This window comes from Dysidea avara, chromosome 6 (assembly GCF_963678975.1).
Source record: "Dysidea avara chromosome 6, odDysAvar1.4, whole genome shotgun sequence".
Taxonomy (NCBI): Eukaryota; Metazoa; Porifera; class Demospongiae; order Dictyoceratida; family Dysideidae; genus Dysidea; species Dysidea avara.
Window position 1 is genome coordinate 16,162,515 of NC_089277.1, and position 22,574 is coordinate 16,185,088.

Consider the following 22,574-nt stretch of genomic DNA (forward strand, 5'->3'; position numbering starts at 1 on the left):
CAATAGTTAACAAATGAGGCTTTACAATCAACACTGTCTTAGATGCATTAGAAAAATACCCAAAATTAGGTCCCAAAGAGGATAGTATCTGCCACCATTTATGCAAAAGTTTCAGTTTCCCCACCGCAGTGGCATCATCTGCAAACCATACCTGCCCAACACTGGGGACTGCCACACAGAGTCTTTTAATTAAGGGAACCACAGCCAGGGCATACATTGCCATTGCGAGAGGATCTCCTTAAGTTGTTCCTTCACAAGATGGGATTTCACCCTCTCCAACTACAAACAATCGGACTGGCTGAGCATAAGTGTTGTTCAGGATAGTAGAAAATGCAGGACAAAGGATGGATATATTATGTAGGGCAGCTTGGCGATTCACACAATTGAATGCATTAGTAGCATCCACTAAGAGTGCAGCTTCACAATCACTGTCATCAAACATATTCTTCATAGCATATACAGCAGCCTCAGAGCCAGCTGATTGTCCCGCACAGGTCTGTAATGGGCCAACAGCCAGTACAATATCATCACCTATAACATAAAGGATCGCCTTAGCAACAATTCTATGGGGCATGTCACCAATACCTATTGGTCTCACACCTGGGCGTTTGTCGAGAGGTATCAGCCTGCAAGCAACAAAAGGCATCAAAATAATCAGTTTTAATGCATGAGACTAGACCAAGTGATGGGGCAATGGTACCACCTGAACCAGATATGATCAGTTTAATAGCAACAGAAGTGATGTTATTGATCATATGGTGTGTGGCCTCTACTACACTACCCAGACAATTAGGGCACCACAAAAATTTTGTACATGCTCCCATAAAGACTTATCCAGGACCAGATTACTCCGTATTTGATTAGTTATCAAGATGGCTGGCTATGCAGATTATGTAGTTCATCCTGTAGTGCAGTTCATTCTTAAAGTGTGCCAGCTACTATTTTAGAAGACCTACACATTCATATGGCTTCTCGTAACTTCAGTGCTTTGTCTCGCACTTTCTGCATTAGCTTAGCTAGTTCGATTGATTGTTGTAACTGGCAATGAACCTTTGTTACTTGTGTCCGCGATTAGCAAGGTGTTGTACTGTAGTGCTTGCCATGTCTGGGAATTGTGCAGTGTCCAGTTTACGGAATAGAGAGGTGTCCACTATTGAGGGAGCATTAATACACACAGGTATTGGAAGTTGTATTTGGGACTTTATTAATTGTCCTTTGTAAAGAGGCTGTCCGCCATTCAGGGGTGTCCGGGGTTCCACTGTATAACCACACATACTTACTTCAGTATTCAATTTATTCTACTTGACTGCCATTCAACGTCATATTCTGATTTTATTGTTAGGGACTTAATAGGAGCAGCAAGGACTGGAAGTGGAAAACATTAGCTTTTCTCATACCAGCTGTAGAGCTGATGTACAAGTTGAAATTTCTCCCACGAAATGGTCAGTTGTGTAGACTACAATCTATTGTATACATTGTATGGACATGATTTAGCTTGTCCATCATAACCAGCCACAATGTGGTTATGTTGGTTTGGAGGAGGATAATAAGTTTGAGGGGGAGGGGTGGGACATGAGGTAATTTTGTATTGAATCCTGAGCAAACTAAAGTCAGTCTCTTGAACAGTGAATGTTGTGTTACCTGTGTGTAAAAATGTTGTTGGTTACCTTGAATAAACACACTAGCCTGTCATACTAGCTTTTTGTGTTACATTACACACTTTATGTGTCTTGATATATAGGCACTGGGGTGGTGGTGATTTCACCAACTAGAGAGCTGTCACTACAGACATATGGAGTGGCTAAGGAACTACTCAAGTATCATCACCACACACTGGGAATTGTGATGGGTGGAGCTAATCGTAAGACGGAGGCAGAGAAGTTGTGTAAAGGTGTTAACATTTTGATGGCCACTCCTGGGAGAGTACTGGATCATCTACAGGTAAAGTATCAAGACACACGATAGCATGTCATGTGATCAAGAAAATCAATAAACCACACTGAGTTCCCTATATGTGATGGTTCTCTAAATGTGCACTCTATTAGAATAAAACAAAATCACTATACCTTAACTTATAACCAGTAATCATTATTGTACTTGTAGAGATGGTAAAATAATATAAGTGCCATTTGGAGCTGTTAAAATACAAGAGTTATAAATCCATGCTAACACAGCTAAACAGTAAAAATAGTTGCCTTTGAAAAAGCCAGGGTTAAAACGTCACAGCTTAGCTGTTGGATCTGATATAGAGGAAGACATCATCAATAGGGTCAACTGTGAAGGAAAATAATTTGTGGCCGCTGAGCAAAAACCCACTTGCTGCACAAATAATTTTACGTACATTCTAATCGCTTCAGTAAACAGTGAAGTAAGCCATAAATTGAAATATTTAGTATACCAATGAATTCTCCTCTTCATGAAGAGTAAGAATATCTTTGTTTTGTTTTTATATCAGCAAGCATAAGTTACGTGTGTTTGTTTACGTTATGGTAAAATGTAACTTTATTTTTGCCGTTTCTAAGCTGAACAGCCTTCTTGTTTGATAGCATGGATATGTTTAGGTCTAAAACTATACTTTGATGAATGCTCCAGTTCATGGTGAATAGAATGACACAAGTCCAACTGCATAGTCCGTTGCACTCAAGAATTGATTAAACAAGGACCTGTAATTTTTTTTCCATATGGCTAGGCACTGTACAAAATCGATTGTTTTGCTCTTCTTGTTGTCTGTCACTATAACTCTGAAAGATCTTACCAGATAAGGCTGAAGCTTTAATTTTCCCTATAAACAATAAAGAAGTCATAAAATGAAGTTCGGGGAAAACACACAAACAAGTCAGGTTTTGTTCAGCGGGTCACGTATGGCTTTGGCTATGAGGTGGTCTATTATATGATGTAATGAAGTACACACCTTATGTCTCTAGAACACAAAGGGATTTTTGTACAAGAATCTTCAGTGTTTGGTAATTGATGAAACAGACAGGATACTGGGGATAGGATTTAAGGAGGAGATGAAACAAATAGTGAAACTACTTCCACGTATGTGTGTGTGTAGTGTAGTGTAGAATGTGTGTGTTGAGTGGGTGAGTGAGTGAGAGAGTAAGTGCTTGCATGCATGCATGGGTATGTGTAGTGTGTGTAGTGTTTTCATGTGTATGTGTGTGCACGTCTATGTATGTGTCAATTATATTGTTATTGCTTATTGTTTAGGAAAGAGGCAAACAGTTTTATTTTCAGCCACACAAACTCGTAATGTGGAGGATCTTGCAAGAGTATCATTGAAGAAAGCACCACTATATGTTGGAGTGGATGATCATCGTGATACAGCAACAGTTGAAGGATTAGAACAAGTGAGTGTGTAAGTGATGTATTAGCCTATAAATTGTATGACTACACTAAACAAAGTAGATTAACATTTTCATACCAGATGTGTGACTATATCTTGTAACTTATTACATACTGTAAGTACATGGTATAAAACTAGAACACTTTGGAAACTTTTCAGGACATTTTGAAAGCATGTTGTACTTGACCGATACTGCCAACTACTCACTGAAAACAATTGCAACAACCAGTCTGCTTTCTTTGGCTGTTTAAGGCCTGGTGTAAAAATTACAGACAATTTCCAGTTTGTTTTTTGTACATTAAAGTAAAACCATGAAGCTGTTAATGTGCTATGACACACTGTGCTGTCAGTGAAAAGAAATGGGACACAGTAGAGGGCAGAGGTAAATCCATGATCCTTGATGTGTGCATTGCACATACTGTCAAAAGTCACCTATCAGGCTGAGAGACATCTAACAGTGAAACTTCAATAATAACCTTAGCCATTATTGAGTTACAGTATGATTGTGTGAAGGCATCGGTTTGTCAGTCAGTCAGTCAGTCATTCAGTCAGTCAGTTAGAAGAAATTCTATGCACTAAATATTTTGTAGCATCCTATATTTGAAGCATTTCAGACCACACTGAAGGGACATTTTCAGCTTTATTATACATTAACTAACCAATATCACTAAGGCACGGTGAAGATATTGTGAGGCTGGTTTCTGGGTAATATGTTTTCATGGTAAAGTACAAACCTTCCTGATCCCTACTATACAGTACTGCTATACTGTATGGTTATTCTTGTACATGTAGGGCTACATAGTGTGTCCAGCTGATCAGAGGTTTTTATTGTTGTTCACTTTCCTCAAAAATAACTTGAAGAAGAAAGTGATGGTCGTTCTCTCCTCCTGTAAATCAGTCCAGCACCACTCTGAGCTGCTCAACTACATTGACATTCCTGTACAAAGTATCCATGTAAGTCTTGTACAGTGACCAGATGTGTATTTATAGTGGCCATGTCAAGTAACTCTTAAACATACAGTATCTTCATGACCTCATTGATGAGACCATTGTTGTGACCGTGTGTTTGTTTGTGTGTGTGGGTAGTGTAGTGTGTGTGTTGTGTGTGTGTGTGTGTGTGTGTGTGTGTGTGTGTGTGTGTGTGTGTGTGTGTGTGTGTGTGTGTGTGCAAGGCCAGAGCCCACGGTCCGGCCGGTCCGGCATTGGCCGGACCACTTTTCAGCCACTTGAATTTGCAAAAAGATCGAGATACTCTAATAGAGCAGTCATCGCATTATACTCTAATAGAACAGTCATGGTGATAGTTAGAGCATTCGGTATACAATATCAATACTCTTATTACACTGGTTGATCTAAGCCATTATATCCATTTTAATTGTTTTCAAATTACTTTCTAATGAACCATCTGCATAGAATTGCACAATAGGCTAATTGATAATGCATGTTATGTATTAACAATTACAATCAAAATTGCTTCTGTATCTCAAAAGAACTAAACTCACTTTGTATCATGAAAGTAAAATTAGCTACTAGCTATATATTAAATTGAATTAATTGGTATACAGTAGCACAAAATTACCTGGATATATTCTTGGTGTAAAAAAACAGAAAGAGACCGTGTATGTAAAATAGCTTCCAGATGCCATTTCAGAACATGTATTTTCAAAAATTTTCCCAGGGAGCATGTCCCTAGACTTACTTAGCTTAGCATGTTAATACATGCTGTAGCTAGCACACACAAAATACATTACAGTAGATAATGTGATTTAAATTTCAAATCAATAAAATGTAGTGTGCATGACTATGACCTCCATTGTAGTCCATGAATGGCCTGACCACTCAAAATCTCTGGGCTCCGGCCCTGTGTGTGTGTGTGTGTGTGTGTGTGTGTGTGTGTGTGTGTGTGTGTGTGTGTGTGTGTGTGTGTGTGTGTGTGTGTGTGTGTGTGTACATGTGTGTGTGTGCATGTGTGTGTGTTTGTGTGTGTGTGTGTGTGTGTGTGTGTGTGTGTGTGTGTGTGTGTGTGCGTGTGTGTATTCTACTTCAGCCCATCCATGTTGTTTGCTTGAGACTATCGTACTAGCTACTTTTGACATTACAGTCATGTACAATACACAATGTGGATTTTCGTAATGTTTATTTAAAATTGTTGCATGTGTGTGTTGGTTACCAGGGACAATAAAAACAACAAAAATGAACTACAACATTCTTTGACTTCTGTCAAGCAGAGTCCGGTATTCTCCTGTGCACTGATGTGGCTGCTCAAGGACTGAATATTTCTGAAGTTGACTGGATCATTCAATATGATCCTGCTGATAATCCTAAGGTAGACCAGTTGTAGTGTACTAAGCCTGATATCAGTCAAATAAGTCAGGGAGTGGACATTTAATCCCTAATTCAGTCATGGATATGACGGAATTATCCCTAAGTATTAGTTAGACGATGTGGGTGAGGTTACCCATAAAGTAAATTAAGATTGCAGGCCAAGGTAATTAATTATGGGTAGCCAAGCTCACATTGTCTGAAGGGCTCTAAATAATGTAGAAATCAATGTTAGCCCATGTTAAGTGATTTAGAAAATATTCCTGAACAAGTAGGTAGAGAAAGAGTGAAAGAAAATGTGTGTACTAGCATTGGGATTTATCTTTAAGTTGAGTTGATGTCGTGTTAGTGCCACTGCACTGGCAAGACATTCATAACATTATGTCAAGAGTTCATAATATATATACTGAGGAGATTATCCTACTCTCATATACCCCTGTAGAAGGGCGTATTGTGAAGTTATGACGTAACAACAAGATGTTGTGGTTTGTGACGTACAAGCAGCCGTAAAAGTCCAAGAATCATTAGCACCATTTCACACTTGCGACGCTCAGTATAGCCATATTCGCGAATGGCCTAGCAAGAAACGCCTACAAAGCGGTCTTAACCCATGAAAGAACGATTGTAGTTTGGTGAGAAACACTTAGAGCTGGAGTTAATTTGGTTGCTAGCGACGTTGTTAGGCACGCGTTCAATCAATACCATGTTCAACTAATGACATCATTAATTATACAAAGAAAAATGGGCCAACTCAGAAGTGTTGCATCATAACTTCAGGATACGCCCTTCTACAGGGATATATGAGAGTAGGATACTCTCCTCAGTATATATATTATGAACTCTTGATTACGTACAATAGTGCCAGTATCAAGTAGTTACTATGTTGGGATAGAATGTCGTTTATAAAGTAAGCTATTAAGAAGCAAACTGGGTACTAGTATTGAGATTTATCCTTCCAGTTTATTGTGTCAGCACCACACTGTAACATTGGTGTATTGACTGGACACCTAGATCTGAAGGCTAAAGCTCATCTTGTCCAGAAAGTACACAATCAGGATGTTTTGTTTTTGGCTTTGCTGATTTTCGTTTGACAGATGTAGTAAACAACCACTGGCAAGACCACGGATTACTAACTATTCAGTAACCCCACCACTGGTTTCTATTGGATTTGGTAACCTCAGACACCGAAGGTTTTATTTAAATTAAGATTTTTTCTTGCATTTGTTTATTTTTTGGTAATATAATTATGACTGCTGAACCAACGCTTATTGCATTAAAAGAAAGAATGACACTTAATGTTTTTGTCTGAACGTGTGCCCAAAACTATCAAATACTAAAAGGTACAGTAGCCATTACGCTTCATTTTCAGCTATGTTCAGCCTGTTACACAGTGTTACAAATGAAGAACAGTACAAGAAGTGCCAGAGAAACCATCACACACTACATAGCGTGAACCAACACCTTGCATTGTCAGTGAGAAGAAATGGAACACAAAGGAGGACTGTGATGCGTACATTGTCCATACGTAAGTGTGCTAAAAATGTACCTGTCGGTTTGAAGTGGTGTATAACAGTGAAATAAACTATAGCCTTAGCCGTTATTGAGTTAAGCTTGTGTGAAGGCATCAGGCAGCAGTTAGTGAGTCAGTAAAAAATTCTGTAAAATAGCATGTTTCAAAATTCTGTAGCAACTTTATTGAAGCATTTTTTTGGCTGCTCTTAAGACTAATCAAAACTGGCAAGGTGCCATGATGGTATTGTGAAGCTGGTTTCTAGGCAAGAAAGTACAAACCTCCATGATTCCTAATATGGAGTAACCTGCAGTGTTAGACTTGATAAAGAGGACAATACAAGTTCCAAATAACGTGGTTAAATACAAACACGTGCATATTATTAAAGACACTCATGTGGCGTGTGTTTATACAAACAAACACCACACAGATGTCTTTTCATTTACTATATACATGTACTGTAGGATTACTAACAAACCTTTCAAATAAACAATTGTTATATTGAATAAATATCTTCCTATTCCACTTTGCAAACTTTTTCAATTTCATTGTTGAATATAAAAATTGGAACATTTATATTTAGGACACTGTTGCATTTCAGATAAAGATTTGGTCCCAGTTAAAGATTTGGTTGGTCCCAGTTAGCTTGTGAAGCAGTGTCTGAAAATTCCAATTTGTATTTCTCTTTTATTATTCTCACAAGTTTCTGAGTACCATAAATCAAAATATTTGTCACTAAAATACATATTTTCAAACTATTACAATGAATTTAGAACATAGTGCAACTACAAAATTACTCATGCCAAAGGTCACACACATTCTAATAGAGATAGCCGCTACATCTAGCTTGAAAGCTACAGAACACTAGCAGCTCTACTGGATCAATCAACTGTGGTATAAAGCAGTACCTTCATGGTGATAACGATCCTCATGATTCAGGATGTAATGGAATTTATCGCAACATGAATTCCCCCCTCATGAGTGAAATTTTAAATTTTGTCAATGTAATCAACAGCAATTTTTTTGATGATGAAAATTTCCTGATTTATCTTTATCCCCAACATTTTTGACTGATCAGTGTCAGCAGTGCCAGCCATACATGTACATGTATACAACTAGTACAGTTAGTAAACACAAAATGATATAAGTAAGACATCATACCATACATGAGTAGGAAATAACTATTTTATCATCATCCAGTATTCTTACTATATAAGGTCATGTATTCTAGGCTGTTCTGTACCACAAAACCAACTTCCTGTGGTAACATGTGGTTAGTGGTAGGAACATATTATTAGATACAAACACTAGAGATATCACTTCAAAGATATTTCATTATGAGATAACAAAGCCCTTGTAGCTCAGTAGTTGAAGCACTGGTCCTACATGTATTTCTCTTCGTTGACAATTAAGGCGTTAATTCGTTGTAGCATGCATTGACTTTCTTACCTTTGTACCAGGACTTCTCCGTAATTTTTGTAGTGGCTGGAATTACTGCAGGGCACTTCAATTAATGTCATGTAACTGGTTGAACATATGTAGTTTAATGAAACATAAAAGTCACTTATCAATTTTCAGTAATTGATCCTTTGTAGCTTCGTAATGCACTCATAGTCTATGAAAGAATTACAAATAAACGTTATCTTTATAGCAGCTGCTTATTCCTCTTGCTTGATCAATGTTCATCTCTTCGCAATTGATTATCGCAGCTTGCTGCCGTAGTTGTAGCCTTACAACAAACACCTTATAAAGTGTTAGATAATACATGGAAAATGTACTTTTAGCCATTAGTTGGTGTTTACCTATGTATGATTGCAGTATAGCAGACATACCCATTTGCAGTTGATCGTTCGATCAATCGCGTCCTTCAGTATTGCTGCTATGCAGTTTCCAAATGCTTACAAACTTATTAAATAGATTAGAAAGGTAAACTTAGGAAGGATGTGCATAAACACAACCCAAAACAATACACGCAAAAGGAATTGTCTTGACACTCTCTAGCTAAATAATTGTACATCTGGTATGGAGGCCCATACTGATATGACGTATTACACCCAATATATGCTTGGTAACCAAACACCAACCAGTGTGTATTGGGTGTAACTTCAAGTGTACAATTTACTGTTAGGAAAATTTTCTGTTAAAATGTTTAGGGTCAATGGTTAGTACCATGAGTGTGAGAGTGAATTTTTAGAGTAATTTCTGTGCAAAAAAGGATTGGTGCTTCATTTAATTAAAATTGGTATACGTACATGGTGAATTGCAGGAGAAAGGGGAAAAAAAACAGTTGTATGCAGCTAGACTTGTTGGGTAGGACCAAAGTGTCATTTGTTTCTTGAAGTTACCCTGGACATTAAACCTACCCTATTATGTAATATGGTTGTGATAATTATTGACCCATCATCTTAGAAATTCATCTCCCAATGGTGACAAGTTTTCACGATGTATTTTGACTCTCAACAGATACTGTACATTTTCTTAGTCATTGTCTTTGATATCAGAGAATCCTATTTTGTCCCCTCTGTATAACAATCACTACATCAGTATTAACTTGCAAATCACATGATCCATTGATATCTTATGGTGTTGTCATTGTACAGGAGTATATACACAGAGTTGGACGTACTGCTAGAGCTGGAGGGAGGGGGAATGCCTTGCTACTGCTTATGCCAGAAGAATTGGGATTCTTAAAGTATTTAAAACAAGCAAAGGTAGTGTAGATTTGTAATTTGTAGAGGTGGTAATTTGTTTGATGTCCCAAGATCTGCACGAACATGCATCCACACATGCATGTGCATGCACGCACGTGCGCACACACACACACAAAGCAAAGCTTAACCTCTGCAGCCATATGAAACATAGCTATTGCCATCCAGCAAACCAGCACCGGAATGCCTATGTGCCACTCAGGCACTTGAGCCTTGTACAGGCGAATCCTCTTGGGGGCCTGCAGGAGGACTGCTCAGGTTTCATGGAGAGAGTTTGCATAACCTGGAGTTCCGCAACAACCCCAACACCGCTAAGCAAGATCAGGACAGTTAGGCGTTTGCTTCCCCCAGTAAACACCGGGTGCCATGATGTTACAGCAGGGTGGGCTGCTTCCCCAGTTGACACATGCACACAACATGGATGCACACGCACACATCTCCTCTGTACCACTGCCATAAAATTGTCATATGGCCCTTAAGCTAGAGAACAAATCTGAAACGGTTACAAATCAATTTCTTTGGCAAGATCTACACTTGTGTACTGAGTAATAATCTCCCTCTAGCTGCTATAGATAAGCAACTATTAGAGTGAAAATTGATTTCTTGTGATAACCAAAGCACACAAACAAGTGCGCGCACACATGCTTTGTACATCAACACACCACTAAACACAATACAATATTTTCTACAATTTGCACACACACACACACACACACACACACACACACACACACACACACACATGCACACACATATTGAAATACAATTGATTTGGCTCTATGTATTTAGAAGAATTGATAAATATATGGATTTGTAATTCTTACACCAATGTGATCTTTCCATGTACGATCAGGCTAATATGTTGTGATAAATATTAATCTTTGTGTTGAAATGTACAAAAGCTACCTGCTTGATAAGAAAGACCAGTGAACTATATTGGAGCCGCTTTAACTACACTACATACAACCAAATACAAACAACACTTTCATCCAGTCAGTTATGAGTCACCTGTTAATATTATAGACCAGTTGTCTGGTCACAGTTACATGTAATGGTGGTCATGAGGGTTTTTCCCTGGTATATACAGTATGCCTGTCTGGCCGGGGGCATGTACATATCAGGCAAAATCCCCAATGCCTCATGTACAGCTAATATGTAACACTTCCTGTCCATATTAGGCTGATAGCCTGCACAGGGTGATCATCACCCAAGCCAGCCATGTACTGGATGTATTATATATGCATACCTAAAAATTTCAATTATGAGTCAGCAGCCAGTACTTTTTGTTACAATGAACGGACAAATCCTAGCTAGAGATATCAGAGAATTTTGTTTATGCAAGTTTGATGTTTTAATCGGTGATATTAAGTTGTTAATTACTGAGTTTGCTAAAGGACTAGATAGGTAAACTTTCTTGTAGAGTGGTTACTTTGTGCAGAGTGGCAAGGGGGTGTGGTCTGTATTCAGAAACTGGAAATGATTGCTGAATAAACTATAGTACTAGTTCTCATATTAGCCCAATGTTTTCAACTCATAGGATAGCAATGGTAACAAAATACTGCCCATCTGAGTGGGTTTCATTAAGTCGTGCATACTAATCCTGTGACTATTAATTGATCCCCACAATCAATTTTGGCCTTAACATCTATATAATTACTGCCCAGGTGTAGCTGGACTACATTTCATATGTAGCCCAGCTAGCTAGACTACATACAAAATGTAGGCCGGGCGACTCCTTTGATCTGAGGTGTGAAAGTGCTACATACTAACATGTGTTTACACTACATTGTTTATTGTACACAGGTTCCTTTTAATGAATATGACTTCTCCTTTAAAAAACTGTGTAACATTCAGTCACAAGTGAGTTACTGTGTCTAAATAATGTTTTACTAATATCTCATTATGTTCTGCTGCTTAGTACCATGACTGAAATACAGATTAAATGTCCACTAGTATATCTGTAGGTGTAGGTGACCTCCCTTGTTTTACTACTTTTTCGATGACCCCTACTCAAATTTAAAATAAATCCCTAACTTTTCCTTGCGCTTGTTTGTTTACTGTTTTTATAACATTACTCTGACTGGTAAACACACACATACATACCGCATCAAAAGAAATAATGACACCAGACTTACTATTTTCATCTGGACGTACAGAAAAGTACAAAGTTGCTATTGTTTTCAGTGCAGTCCATTACACAGTGTTACAAATTTAGAACACTATGAGAAGTGCTTCTCCAATCAATCCAGCAGTACAAAAGCTATGAACAGTTTCCTTTACAAACATAAGGAAGTCATTGTATACTGTGTCAATTGACACCTTGAGCTGTCAGCAAGTAGAAATGGGACACAAAGTGGTAAATCCATGATTTGTGCATTGTATATACTGTGATATGCTAAAATGCACCTCTGTTGAGCTAAAGTGACATTAACAGCCAAGGTATGTACCATGAAGGTATTGTGAGTCTGGTTTCTGACCATTTTGTGAGAACGTCCAAACCTCCATGATCCATAATACAGTTACTACCATACTGTATGATATACCTGATAAAATTGTACGTAAATATTTTCCATCCAGCCACTTAAAATGTTTTCTTCATTAGTTGTCCACCATTGTACTACATTACTTCAGTAATCATGTGTATCTCCTCACCAGATGATCACATGATGATAAACTATGTCATGTGATACTGACAAGACCACATGACAACAAAATTACCGACCACACCATCAACAATGCTACTATACTCCGGTGAAGAAGACATGATGTTCCATTCATCAGTTTATATTAGAAGTGTTACCCCACTGGGGACCAAACCTGTTGATACAAGGAGTAGTCAGAATGTTGACATTAAAATGGCAGAAAATACCCCAGACCAGTTGTGACTACCAAATCCTCTGGTAACATGTGATCACCAGCTGGTAACTCTTCAGTGTTTTATAAAATAATTTCATGGATGTATATTAATAACTTGTAATAGAGTAACAGAAGACTAGTACTTTGTCTGTACTATACACTAACACATTCCTCCATATGTCAATTAATTTGTTATTGTTGTTATTGTTATTAGCACTTTACAGTGACCAGCACTGAAGGTCTGACAGCAACATGTGCTGCAGCCTTAGGATTACCTAACCTAATTGCAAGGACTTAGACTTAGTGACTTATAGCTGAAAAGGTGTAACAGAAAAGGGGCCAAAGTAAGGAAAAAAAATCCCTCCAACCCCAGGATTTGAACTGCAGGTCACCCAATGTCTAGTCGGGGCCACACTCAGTCTCCTCCAGGAGGGATGGATTTTCTTCCTTAAACCTAAAGTACTTATTGTTATTAGCGCTTTACAGTGACCAGCACTGAAGGTCTGACAGCAAGAATAACATTACAAAATTGATATCACTGCAGCAATTAATTTGCTGATATCACACAAGTTTTTGAAGGTCACACTCTGACTTGTATGGATGCCTACTTCTTACCCAGTGGGTGTTTCTGATGGTAGATATGTACATATAGGTCCTCCAACCTGATTATATCAACACACCTTGAACAACATTGGAACCTCTCAAAATCTTCAATTGTTTATATAAACTAGTTACAGCTCTATCAGAGTAGACTGTTCTAATAGAGAAGTTGTGAACACTTACAAAAGGTGACTACTCTATTAGAGTAGTTTGTGGACACTTACAAAAAGGTGACTGCTCTATTAGAGTAGTTTGTGAACACTTACAAATAAGTGACTGTTCTATTAGAGTAGTTTGTGAACACTTACAAATAAGTGACTATTCTGACTTTTATTGAACACTTGAAAGAAGTTAAAGGTTGTAGTTATTCATTTTACACTAATGACCAAGTCACTGGGTATGGATTTTCTGTACACTCAGAGAAACTTGAATTTCCAAGATTCTGATAACATGTCAGATAAATATCATGTACTATGATGGTAATAATAGTGTAAACAAGTTACTGTACTAAAAGTATATCCTCAAAAATGATGTAGTCATGGCAACTATAATGAGGTCATGAAGTACACCTTAGCTACTTAACATGGTAACTGTAATGAGGTGGTCTTAATAAAGAGGTAACAACTAAGACTGGTTGTGTACATAAACAGTACACAGTGTAGTTACACTACAATGATATGTGCTACATCAACATCACTGAGCAATGTTTATAGTCCTTCAACGATGATGAAATACCAAATTAAATGTTTTCACTCCTACATATACCTTCAAATTTTTTCAGGAAATTCTTCACCAATATTTCCCCAAATAATACTCACAATTTACATTGTTTATCGCATAAATTGTTGCTTATAATCATAGGTAACTAGCTGGAGCTATATCACGTATTAATTTGCTTTATGTGTACAATACTTATTTTAGTCATAATAATGATAGTATAACTTCTTCACATATTTTATTGTTGAATTTGTCACTATTACCATTCTCACTGCATTCATCAGAATGAAAAACATTGATTATTTTCATCTATTATTCTCAAAATCACATCAGCATAATAGATTTAAGCCTACATAATTACTTGTCTGTTTCCAAATTATACTATACAGTATGAATGTGTGGTAGTGTCATTTGTGTATATAAACCTGTAAGTGTTATCCCACTAGGGATCATGTGAGATGGTAAAGCCTGTTAATACAGAGAGTAAGAAGTTGACATTAAAACCAGCTCTGTATGTAGACCAGACTAGTGCTGAAATGAATAGCAATTTTTACTATTCGAATAGTTGTTAACAACATGACCAAATATTTGATTATTCTTTAAGCTTATACTTCTATTGAAAAAGTACTGAAACCTTTTATTAGGGAGCAAGGTAAAGCCTAAGAGCTATTTCTACATTTTATAAATAGAATTTTTACATCATAGATACATCACTTCATTCACAATCTTAAGTTTCAATTTCCATCTGAATACAGTGTACAAAGTGCTAACAATTATTCAAATAGTGTGTTAATGAATCGAATAGTGTCATGCCAACCGAAGAGTCAAATAACCGAATAATTGTATCAGCTCTAGACCAGACCCAGTGGTGACTTGATCCATACTTCTTGTACAACTATTTAAACTTTTAATAAGTGTGATATAGTAATAAATTTTTATACCAACAAAATTTCAGTGTACACTTATTATTAGTATTAGTGGTGTATGTATAATATAAAGTATAGTAACAACTTTACTAGTTAGTGTATTAGTTGAGCTTGTCCCAGTTCCACTGTAGTAAGACTGGATGATTTAGCATTAGCCTCACTCCCTCCTTTAGTATATCCTCCAATGACTATAATGGCATTGTTGTTGACTGCTGCTATAGCTACTTGTGATCTAGCTGATGATAATGATGAAATGTTCTTCCATGATTTGCTAGAGTCATCATACATCTTAATATCTGATGTTATACCATTTTGATTACGTCCACCAACTACCACTGGTGGGGATGAGCTGGGGACTAGGGCTGTATTGTAGTGAGTGGCACTAGTCATTGTAATCCATTTGGTGGGTGTGTTACTGGTTTGTTGATTGTCACCTGATTTTGTCATACCATCAACAGGTATCTTGTAGGCATTTTTGTCACATCTCATGCCAGCACCAGTGTAACCCACTATGAGTAAATGATCATCAGTGATAATGGGTGTGAAGGCTAACATTGGAACAGGAAGATTAATGGACACTTTATGCCAATGAGAATTCTCCATCCAGTTGAGGATTTCAATATCATCTTGTATTACTAGTGTGTTGTTAACATATTTTCCTCCCCCAGCAACAATAACATGCTCCAGGTGAGTAACTACCCCTGGTCTGACCCTAACTGAGAGAAGGTCAGGATAATGAGATGTCCAAGTTTTTTTATCAAATGTAGAAACTTTATTAGTCACCATCTCAGTAGCAGACAGAACTCCACCAATGATAGCTAACCTTCCACCAATGATGTGAGGAACACCCCAATAGTGATCTGAGGGAGGTAACTGATCCCAATGGTCAGTGTTGATATCATAGACATATACTTGATGTTTAGCATCATCAACTGGACTAACCCCACCAGCAACATAAACCTTCTTATCTTGTACTGTGACATATGCATCATACATTGGAGCAGGAAGATTGGCCAGCTGAGTCCATTTCATGTGGTACCTGCCACTAGTAAGTGCTGACATTAATGGAGGTGCCTCCTGAGTGGATAATAATATTTGTAAGTAGCTAAATAAATACAGTAGCTGTTTTTGAGAGTAATGCCTCAGTGTGGCAAAGTATCGGTATCGGATCGGTGTCGGTTATTTCCATCTACAATGTACTCGGTATTGGATCGGTAGTGAAAATGTGGTATCGGTGCATCACTACTGTCTAACCCACTACAACCCGCTATAACCAATTAGCCAACTTCAAAATTTCTAAACATTTTGCTTATGACCTGCCACCTATTGAGGTGAAATTTTTGTTGACTAGATTACTGACATCATAAAGCGTTACCAAAGAATGGTAACAACTCGTAGTTCAATTTATAATAGATTTTAGTGTCCATTACCAGCTATATGTGTAAGTTGATAGACTAGCTTACTAAGCACATTAGCTAATTTTATAAACTGTAATTCTTGGTTTTGTTTCCATCAATCACCAGGACAACAATCATTTATGGCTTCAATGAATCTTATTTTGTGGCTTACTGCTGTTTCCACATACTAATAATGTTAATGGCTGGCTTCTTTGTCACCATCTTGAAAAACAATTAGGTGACATCATACAAAGTATCAATTAGTATCGGACATTTATAGCTTTACCGATACCAGTCCAATACCACCAAAATAGGGACGATAAGTATTGGTATTGGTGCATCACTATTAGACAGGTGACCATATTACACTGTATTATACCATGATCAGTTGATATTGGTAAATGACAGTGTTTAAGTGTAGTATTGAATGGTTATGGGTTAACATGAGTATAAACTTTATCCTCCACACATGACATTTCCCATAGAGTATGTACTAACATTAGTGACTTACTATTTTCAATTTTGATGTCTTTGTTGTTGGTCCTCCTAAAGTTACTCTGTTAAGTTGACTGGCTACTTGTTGTGTTGGTACACTCCTTGTCAAGGACTAAGATAACAATACCATATATGGTAATGATGACAAAACAAATAACACTCACCAGCTGTTGTTTCAACTGGTCATTCTCAGATTTAAACTGGTTGATATCAACCTTCAGTTGGCTGATTTCAGCTTTCTGTTGCTCATTTTCTGTCTTCACCTGATAATTTTCTCTTCTCAATTGATCATTCTCATTGTCCTTCTGCTCCACTTGTTGGTGTAGAGTGATAACATCTTGTGGGGACTCCTTCATGTAAACATCCTTGCTTGCTTGGATCCTCTCACAGACAGCTGTTATGGTCGGCCTCACAGCAGGATCATCATCCAGACACTCCTCCACCAGTGGCCTCAATACTTCAGCCTCTCCTCTCATTTTGTCCAGGTACTGCTGACGACGCTCAACTTCCAACAAAGCCACCTTTCTTCTGGTCTTGGGGTCAAACTGAGTTTGCTCACTTGGATGAGGCCATTGTTGGGTAAATGTGTGGAGGACTATACCAGCAAAGGAAAACACATCCATGGGAGGGCCATACTCTGGGTTGTCTGTCAATGATTCAGGTGGCATAAAGTCAACAGTTCCTGGAACTTTAGTCATTGTCTTTCTACTATCAGCCTTTATCACTTTGGCCACTCCAAGATCACTGATCTTTGCTACATGATGTGCTGTCAATAAGACATTATTGGGGGAGAGGTCTCGATGGACGATGGGAGGGTCATGATGGTGAAGGTAGCACAGTCCAAGGGAGACATCATGGACAATTGAAAATTTTATATGGACAGGAATCTTCTCATGTTTATCCACCAGTGAAGTCAAGCTATCCAACATCATCTCCATAACCATTACTGGTAGCCGCATCCTTCCCTGTACACCACCCGCCCCCACAGAGGGGTAATAAACACCTAGGAACTGAATGACGTTTGGATGACGTAATGTGCTGCACTAACGACACTCCCTCATAAACGATTCCACTGTTCGTCTCATTTCCACGTCTCCCACCTCTTCGACCAGAATGGAGTGGATCTCTTTGGCGGCACAAATCGTCCCACAATATTTGACAGCGTAAACTCTCCCATAAGCCCCTCGTCCCAGTTCCTTATGATCTAGTTTGGTAACTCCTTTCAAAGCTAGACCTTGAAAATCATCACCAGAAGCCATTTCTCTTGTAAGACAAAAGATGGGTGTGGCTTACCAGAAATTGCGCACGTGTACAAGTGTCATGAATCACTCCAAATAGTGCCCATAATTGACAACGTGTTGTGATGGATGTGGTATATTCTAAGAGAAGAGGTCTTAAGAGGTCAAGACAATCTGTGGATTCCAATGGTTCACTCCACCACAAAAGAAGTAAGTGGTGGAGTGTTCAACTTAAAGTTACTCTGTTAAGTTGACTGGCTACTTGTTGTGTTGGTACACTCCTTGTGGAGGACTAAGATAACAATACCATATATGGTAATGATGACAAAACAAATAACCCTCACCAGCTGTTGTTTCAACTGGTCATTCTCAGATTTAAACTGGTTGATATCAACCTTCAGTTGGCTGATTTCAGCTTTCTGAAGGTTGATATCAACCAGTTTAAATTGATTACACCATTGATGTTTATTCACTCAATTTTTCCCAGTAATAATATTCACACTAGTAATGCGCATGCACTGTTTGTTCGTTCCCACAAATCAGTAGAATCAAATTTGTGAGTATTGCACATTTAAAAGCATGAATTGAATACACAAATAATTAAACAAGGTTTGTTATTGAAGAAATGCCTTGGGCACAAGGTCTGACTAGTACTGTCCCCATACAAACTGTTTAGTAGAAATGTGAGCCAGGCTTTTACACGTTTGCTTTTGAAAATACGTGCATGTACCTAGCTAGCCTCTTGTGCAGCTTAGGCCACTCCAAATAAATTCTTTGTTTCCCGTCCTGGACTCAAGCATATTTGCATGCGGGTGGGCGGTCCATTTCCATTATTTCATTATAAGATTGGCAGCTTTTCAAGCCATTATTTTCCTGGCACAACCATAAAAAGTATGCTTAAGTTTCCTTTTTAAGTTGCAAAAATAACACAAGCATGAAGTGTGGGCCAACTTGATAGCACTGCTGACACGTGAGCTGACACCGTTTTGAGATGGCTTTTACTGAGCCTGTCAGTATGCAAGAATAACCGGAAGAATACAGAATAATGGAAGTTTTAGAGCTGACAGTAACCAGATGCGGGCGGTGGACGGGAAACAGAGAATTTGGCCTTATTTCACTTTATGAGTAATACAGAAGCCAAACAATATGACAGACTGATTGTGACAGCTCCAACCTTAGTACTGACTTCTCCTTTGTCTTTTCACTCTTGTACTTGCATACAACTCTTTATACATACTTCATATCCAACATTGAAAAAGCTTAAATAAAATAGATGATCCTCGAGCTCACCTCAAGTATGGTGGGCCCAAGACAAGCTCCTCCTGCCCTATTTGGCTGGAAGGTGATGGTGCGAATCTGTTGTTTTTTTTATTAGTAAAGTAATTACTTTGTTATCCAGTACTGTTGTTGTCCAGTTAGCAGTTTCAAATTGCAGCAATTTTAGGTTGCCTGTGGAACGCAACTGAATAATTTTTGCATGTGATTTGCAAACATGATTGATATGAATTCTTACACACAGGTTTAATTATGTAGCTCAGATGCCTCTGGGGTTGCCTAACAATCTATGGCAGCGAGTAAGCTGGTTGCGTACGAGGAGCTCGGTTGTAAAGAAATAACTCACGCATGCAACATACCAATCAGTTATGAGAATTGTTGAATTGCATTCACATGAAATCAACTGTATGTTTGACTCCTGACTGTTCAAATTTCAGAATGTGATCAGGCATTAGTGCCGGTAGATGCCGTCTCGTTGCCCGGGCACCAACAATAATTGTCCCTACCTGTAGGCTTGGATGTAGCTACTCACCTGCAAATAAAACAGTTACTGATTTTGTGTACACCGCATATTAAACTTTGTGATTTTAAGATACAGCCATGCATGTGGATAAAAGATGAATGAGGTAAATTTGCTCACATGTGACACAACCACACTACACATTTTATATGAAATTACAAGAAGTGTTAAAATTCTCTGTACTGATAATGTGTAACTCTTCTCCATAACACTGTATCCTTCTTTACTATTTTGTGTTTGTTTGTTACAGAAAAGAAACACAGTGGACCAGAAATGTTAGAAGCAGCTGAACCACCAGAATCAACAATTGTTTACAAACTGGTATGTAAGTGTGTTGTGAGAGTCCATGTTTCCCTGTGTGTACTGAGGAACTAATTTTAGAAAATATGACCCACTGAATGTAAGCCCGACTTGTTTGCATTTTCCTCAAACTTCATTTTATGACTTTTTAGCCATCTACAGGGAAAAGCTAATGGGTATTACAGCAGCCTTATCTGGTAATTAAGGACTTTCGGAGTTACTATAGTGATAGACAACAAAAAGTGTACAGTACCTATACGAAAAAAATTACAGGCACTTGTTTAATCAATCATAAAACTCGAGTACAACGGACGGACTTGTGTCATTCTATTCACCATGAACTGGGGCATTCACCAAGGAATAGTTTTTGCCTAAATACACATGCCCATGCTATTAAGCAAGAATTGAAGGCTGTTCAAGTTTAGAAGTGGTGACAATTTTACTGCAATATAAACAAACACACGTTACTCATGTGTGCTTCATGGTACAGAAACAAAACAAAGATATTTGTACTCTCCATGAAAAGGTGAATCCATCAGTATATTAGATATTCTAATCTGTGTCTTCCTTCACTATTTACATATCTCAAAAACATATATGCTAAGAAGTTGGGTTTTGGTCACAAATTTTATGTCAGTGTGGCCTGTGTATCATACAAGTTATTATTCTACTAGTACACACTACATGTTCAGTTAACATGTAAACTACACTGTATACACACATGTATACTACAAGTCTAATTTGACTACAAACTATGAGAATACACTAGTCCTGTAATAGTAGACTGTAAATGGTCCACTTGTTCAGTAATTATGTTATCAAGTCACAATCAAACATTAACAAAATGGACAGCAGAGTTTAGCTGGTACTATCTCACCATTGTGACATTTCTGCTGTCAACATGAGGAAATGTGATGTACGTTAATATTAGATGAGTATGTGTTCCATTTTGTTATTGACAGATGATGAGACTGGAACCTGTAGCAGTCTGGAGGAGATGATGAAAGGTGATGAGCTAGGTATGGACAAGAAGTTTGCTTCTCTGTCAGAAGTGGTATCTGAGAAGACACTGAATGCTGTCACTGACATGGGCTTTACTGACATGATGGAAATACAACATAAGAGCATTAGACCACTGCTTGATGGAAAGTATGTGTATATGAATGTACTGTACCAGTTTAAATATTACGAAACACGCACACACACACACACACACGCACACACACACACGCACGCACACACACACACGAATTTTCAGAGGGGGTTTCAGGTTCAGGGATTTTCAATAAGTGTGATACCACTTTGCTGGGGTTGTTAACTCAGTCTTATAGCTCAGTGGCCTATAGCCACATAGATCTATAGTGAGTCACAAAAAAAATCACTCCAAAACATTTGTTTCTTAGTTGATCCAGGCCTTTGCAGCAAGTTTTGAAGCAAAACAGTACTAAAACAATAATTATTTTTGGAGGTGCTTAACACGCTTCAACGACGTCAATATGTCATTTTTAGTGATTTCAAAGGCAAAAGTTCGAAGTTTGGCCAGTAGAAAAGGTCCCAATGTGATACACTATGCTTAACTGTTGGTGATTTTATCACTCACACGAACCGTACATAAATAGGGGCGCGCGCACTTTTCAGAGGGGATTTCATTGCAACCCCCCCTGTATCCGCCACTGAGAGCTGATGTACAAATTTCTCCCACGAAATGGTCAGTTGTGTAGACTACAATCTATTGTACACATTGTATGGACATGATTTAGCTTGTCCATCATAACCAGCCACAATGTGGTTATGTTGGTTTAGAGGAGGATAATAAGTTTGAGGGGGAGGGGTGAGACATGAGGCAATTTTGTATTGGATCCTGAGCAAACTATCCATTGTAAAGTCAGTCTCTTGAACAGTGAACGTAGTGCTACCTGTGTGTAAAAATGTTGTTGGTTACCTTGAATAAACACACTAGCCTGTCATACCAGCTTTTTGTGTTGCATTACACACTTTATGTGTCTTGATATATAGACACTGGAGTGGTGGTGATTTCACCAACTAGAGAGCTGTCACTACAGACATGGAGTGGCTAAGGAACTACTCAAGTATCATCACCACACACTGGGAATTGTGATGGGTGGAGCTAATTGTAAGACGGAGGCAGAGAAGTTGTGTAAAGGTGTTAACATTTTGATAGCCACTCCTGGGAGATAACTGGATCATCTACAGGTAAAGTATCAAAACACACGTTAGTGTGTCATGTGATCAAGAAAACCAATAAACCAGACTGAGTTCCCTATATGTGATGGTTCTCTAAATGTGCACTCTATTAGAATAAAACAAAATCACTATACCTTAGCTTATAACCAGTAATCATTA

The 22,574-nt window shown here is 38.1% G+C and overlaps 3 protein-coding genes and 1 pseudogene across 3 annotated transcripts in view; 2 read left to right on the forward strand and 2 right to left on the reverse strand.

Annotated features, from left to right (window-relative positions):
* LOC136258328 (receptor-interacting serine/threonine-protein kinase 4-like) overlaps positions 1-18,144 on the reverse strand; it is a 29,390-nt gene extending 11,246 nt beyond the window's left edge. Inside the window, exon 1 of the mRNA XM_066051652.1 lies at positions 17,042-18,144. Coding sequence (XP_065907724.1) covers positions 17,042-17,836 — 795 coding nt within the window. The 5' untranslated portion in view covers positions 17,837-18,144. The remainder of the gene's footprint in view (positions 1-17,041) is intronic.
* The window catches only part of LOC136259294 (ATP-dependent RNA helicase DDX18-like), a 91,971-nt gene extending 69,562 nt beyond the window's left edge, over positions 1-22,409 (forward strand). Inside the window, exons 3-4 of the mRNA XM_066052783.1 lie at positions 21,173-21,359; positions 22,274-22,409. Coding sequence (XP_065908855.1) covers positions 21,173-21,359; positions 22,274-22,409 — 323 coding nt within the window. The remainder of the gene's footprint in view (positions 1-21,172; positions 21,360-22,273) is intronic.
* On the forward strand, positions 1,382-14,631 carry LOC136258330 (ATP-dependent RNA helicase DDX18-like; annotated as a pseudogene).
* LOC136258837 (receptor-interacting serine/threonine-protein kinase 4-like) overlaps positions 18,339-22,574 on the reverse strand; it is an 84,121-nt gene continuing 79,885 nt past the window's right edge. The window contains exons 2-3 of the mRNA XM_066052189.1: positions 18,460-18,510; positions 18,339-18,407 (exon numbers count right to left, since the gene is read on the reverse strand). The gene's annotated coding sequence lies outside the window, so the exon portion shown is untranslated. The remainder of the gene's footprint in view (positions 18,408-18,459; positions 18,511-22,574) is intronic.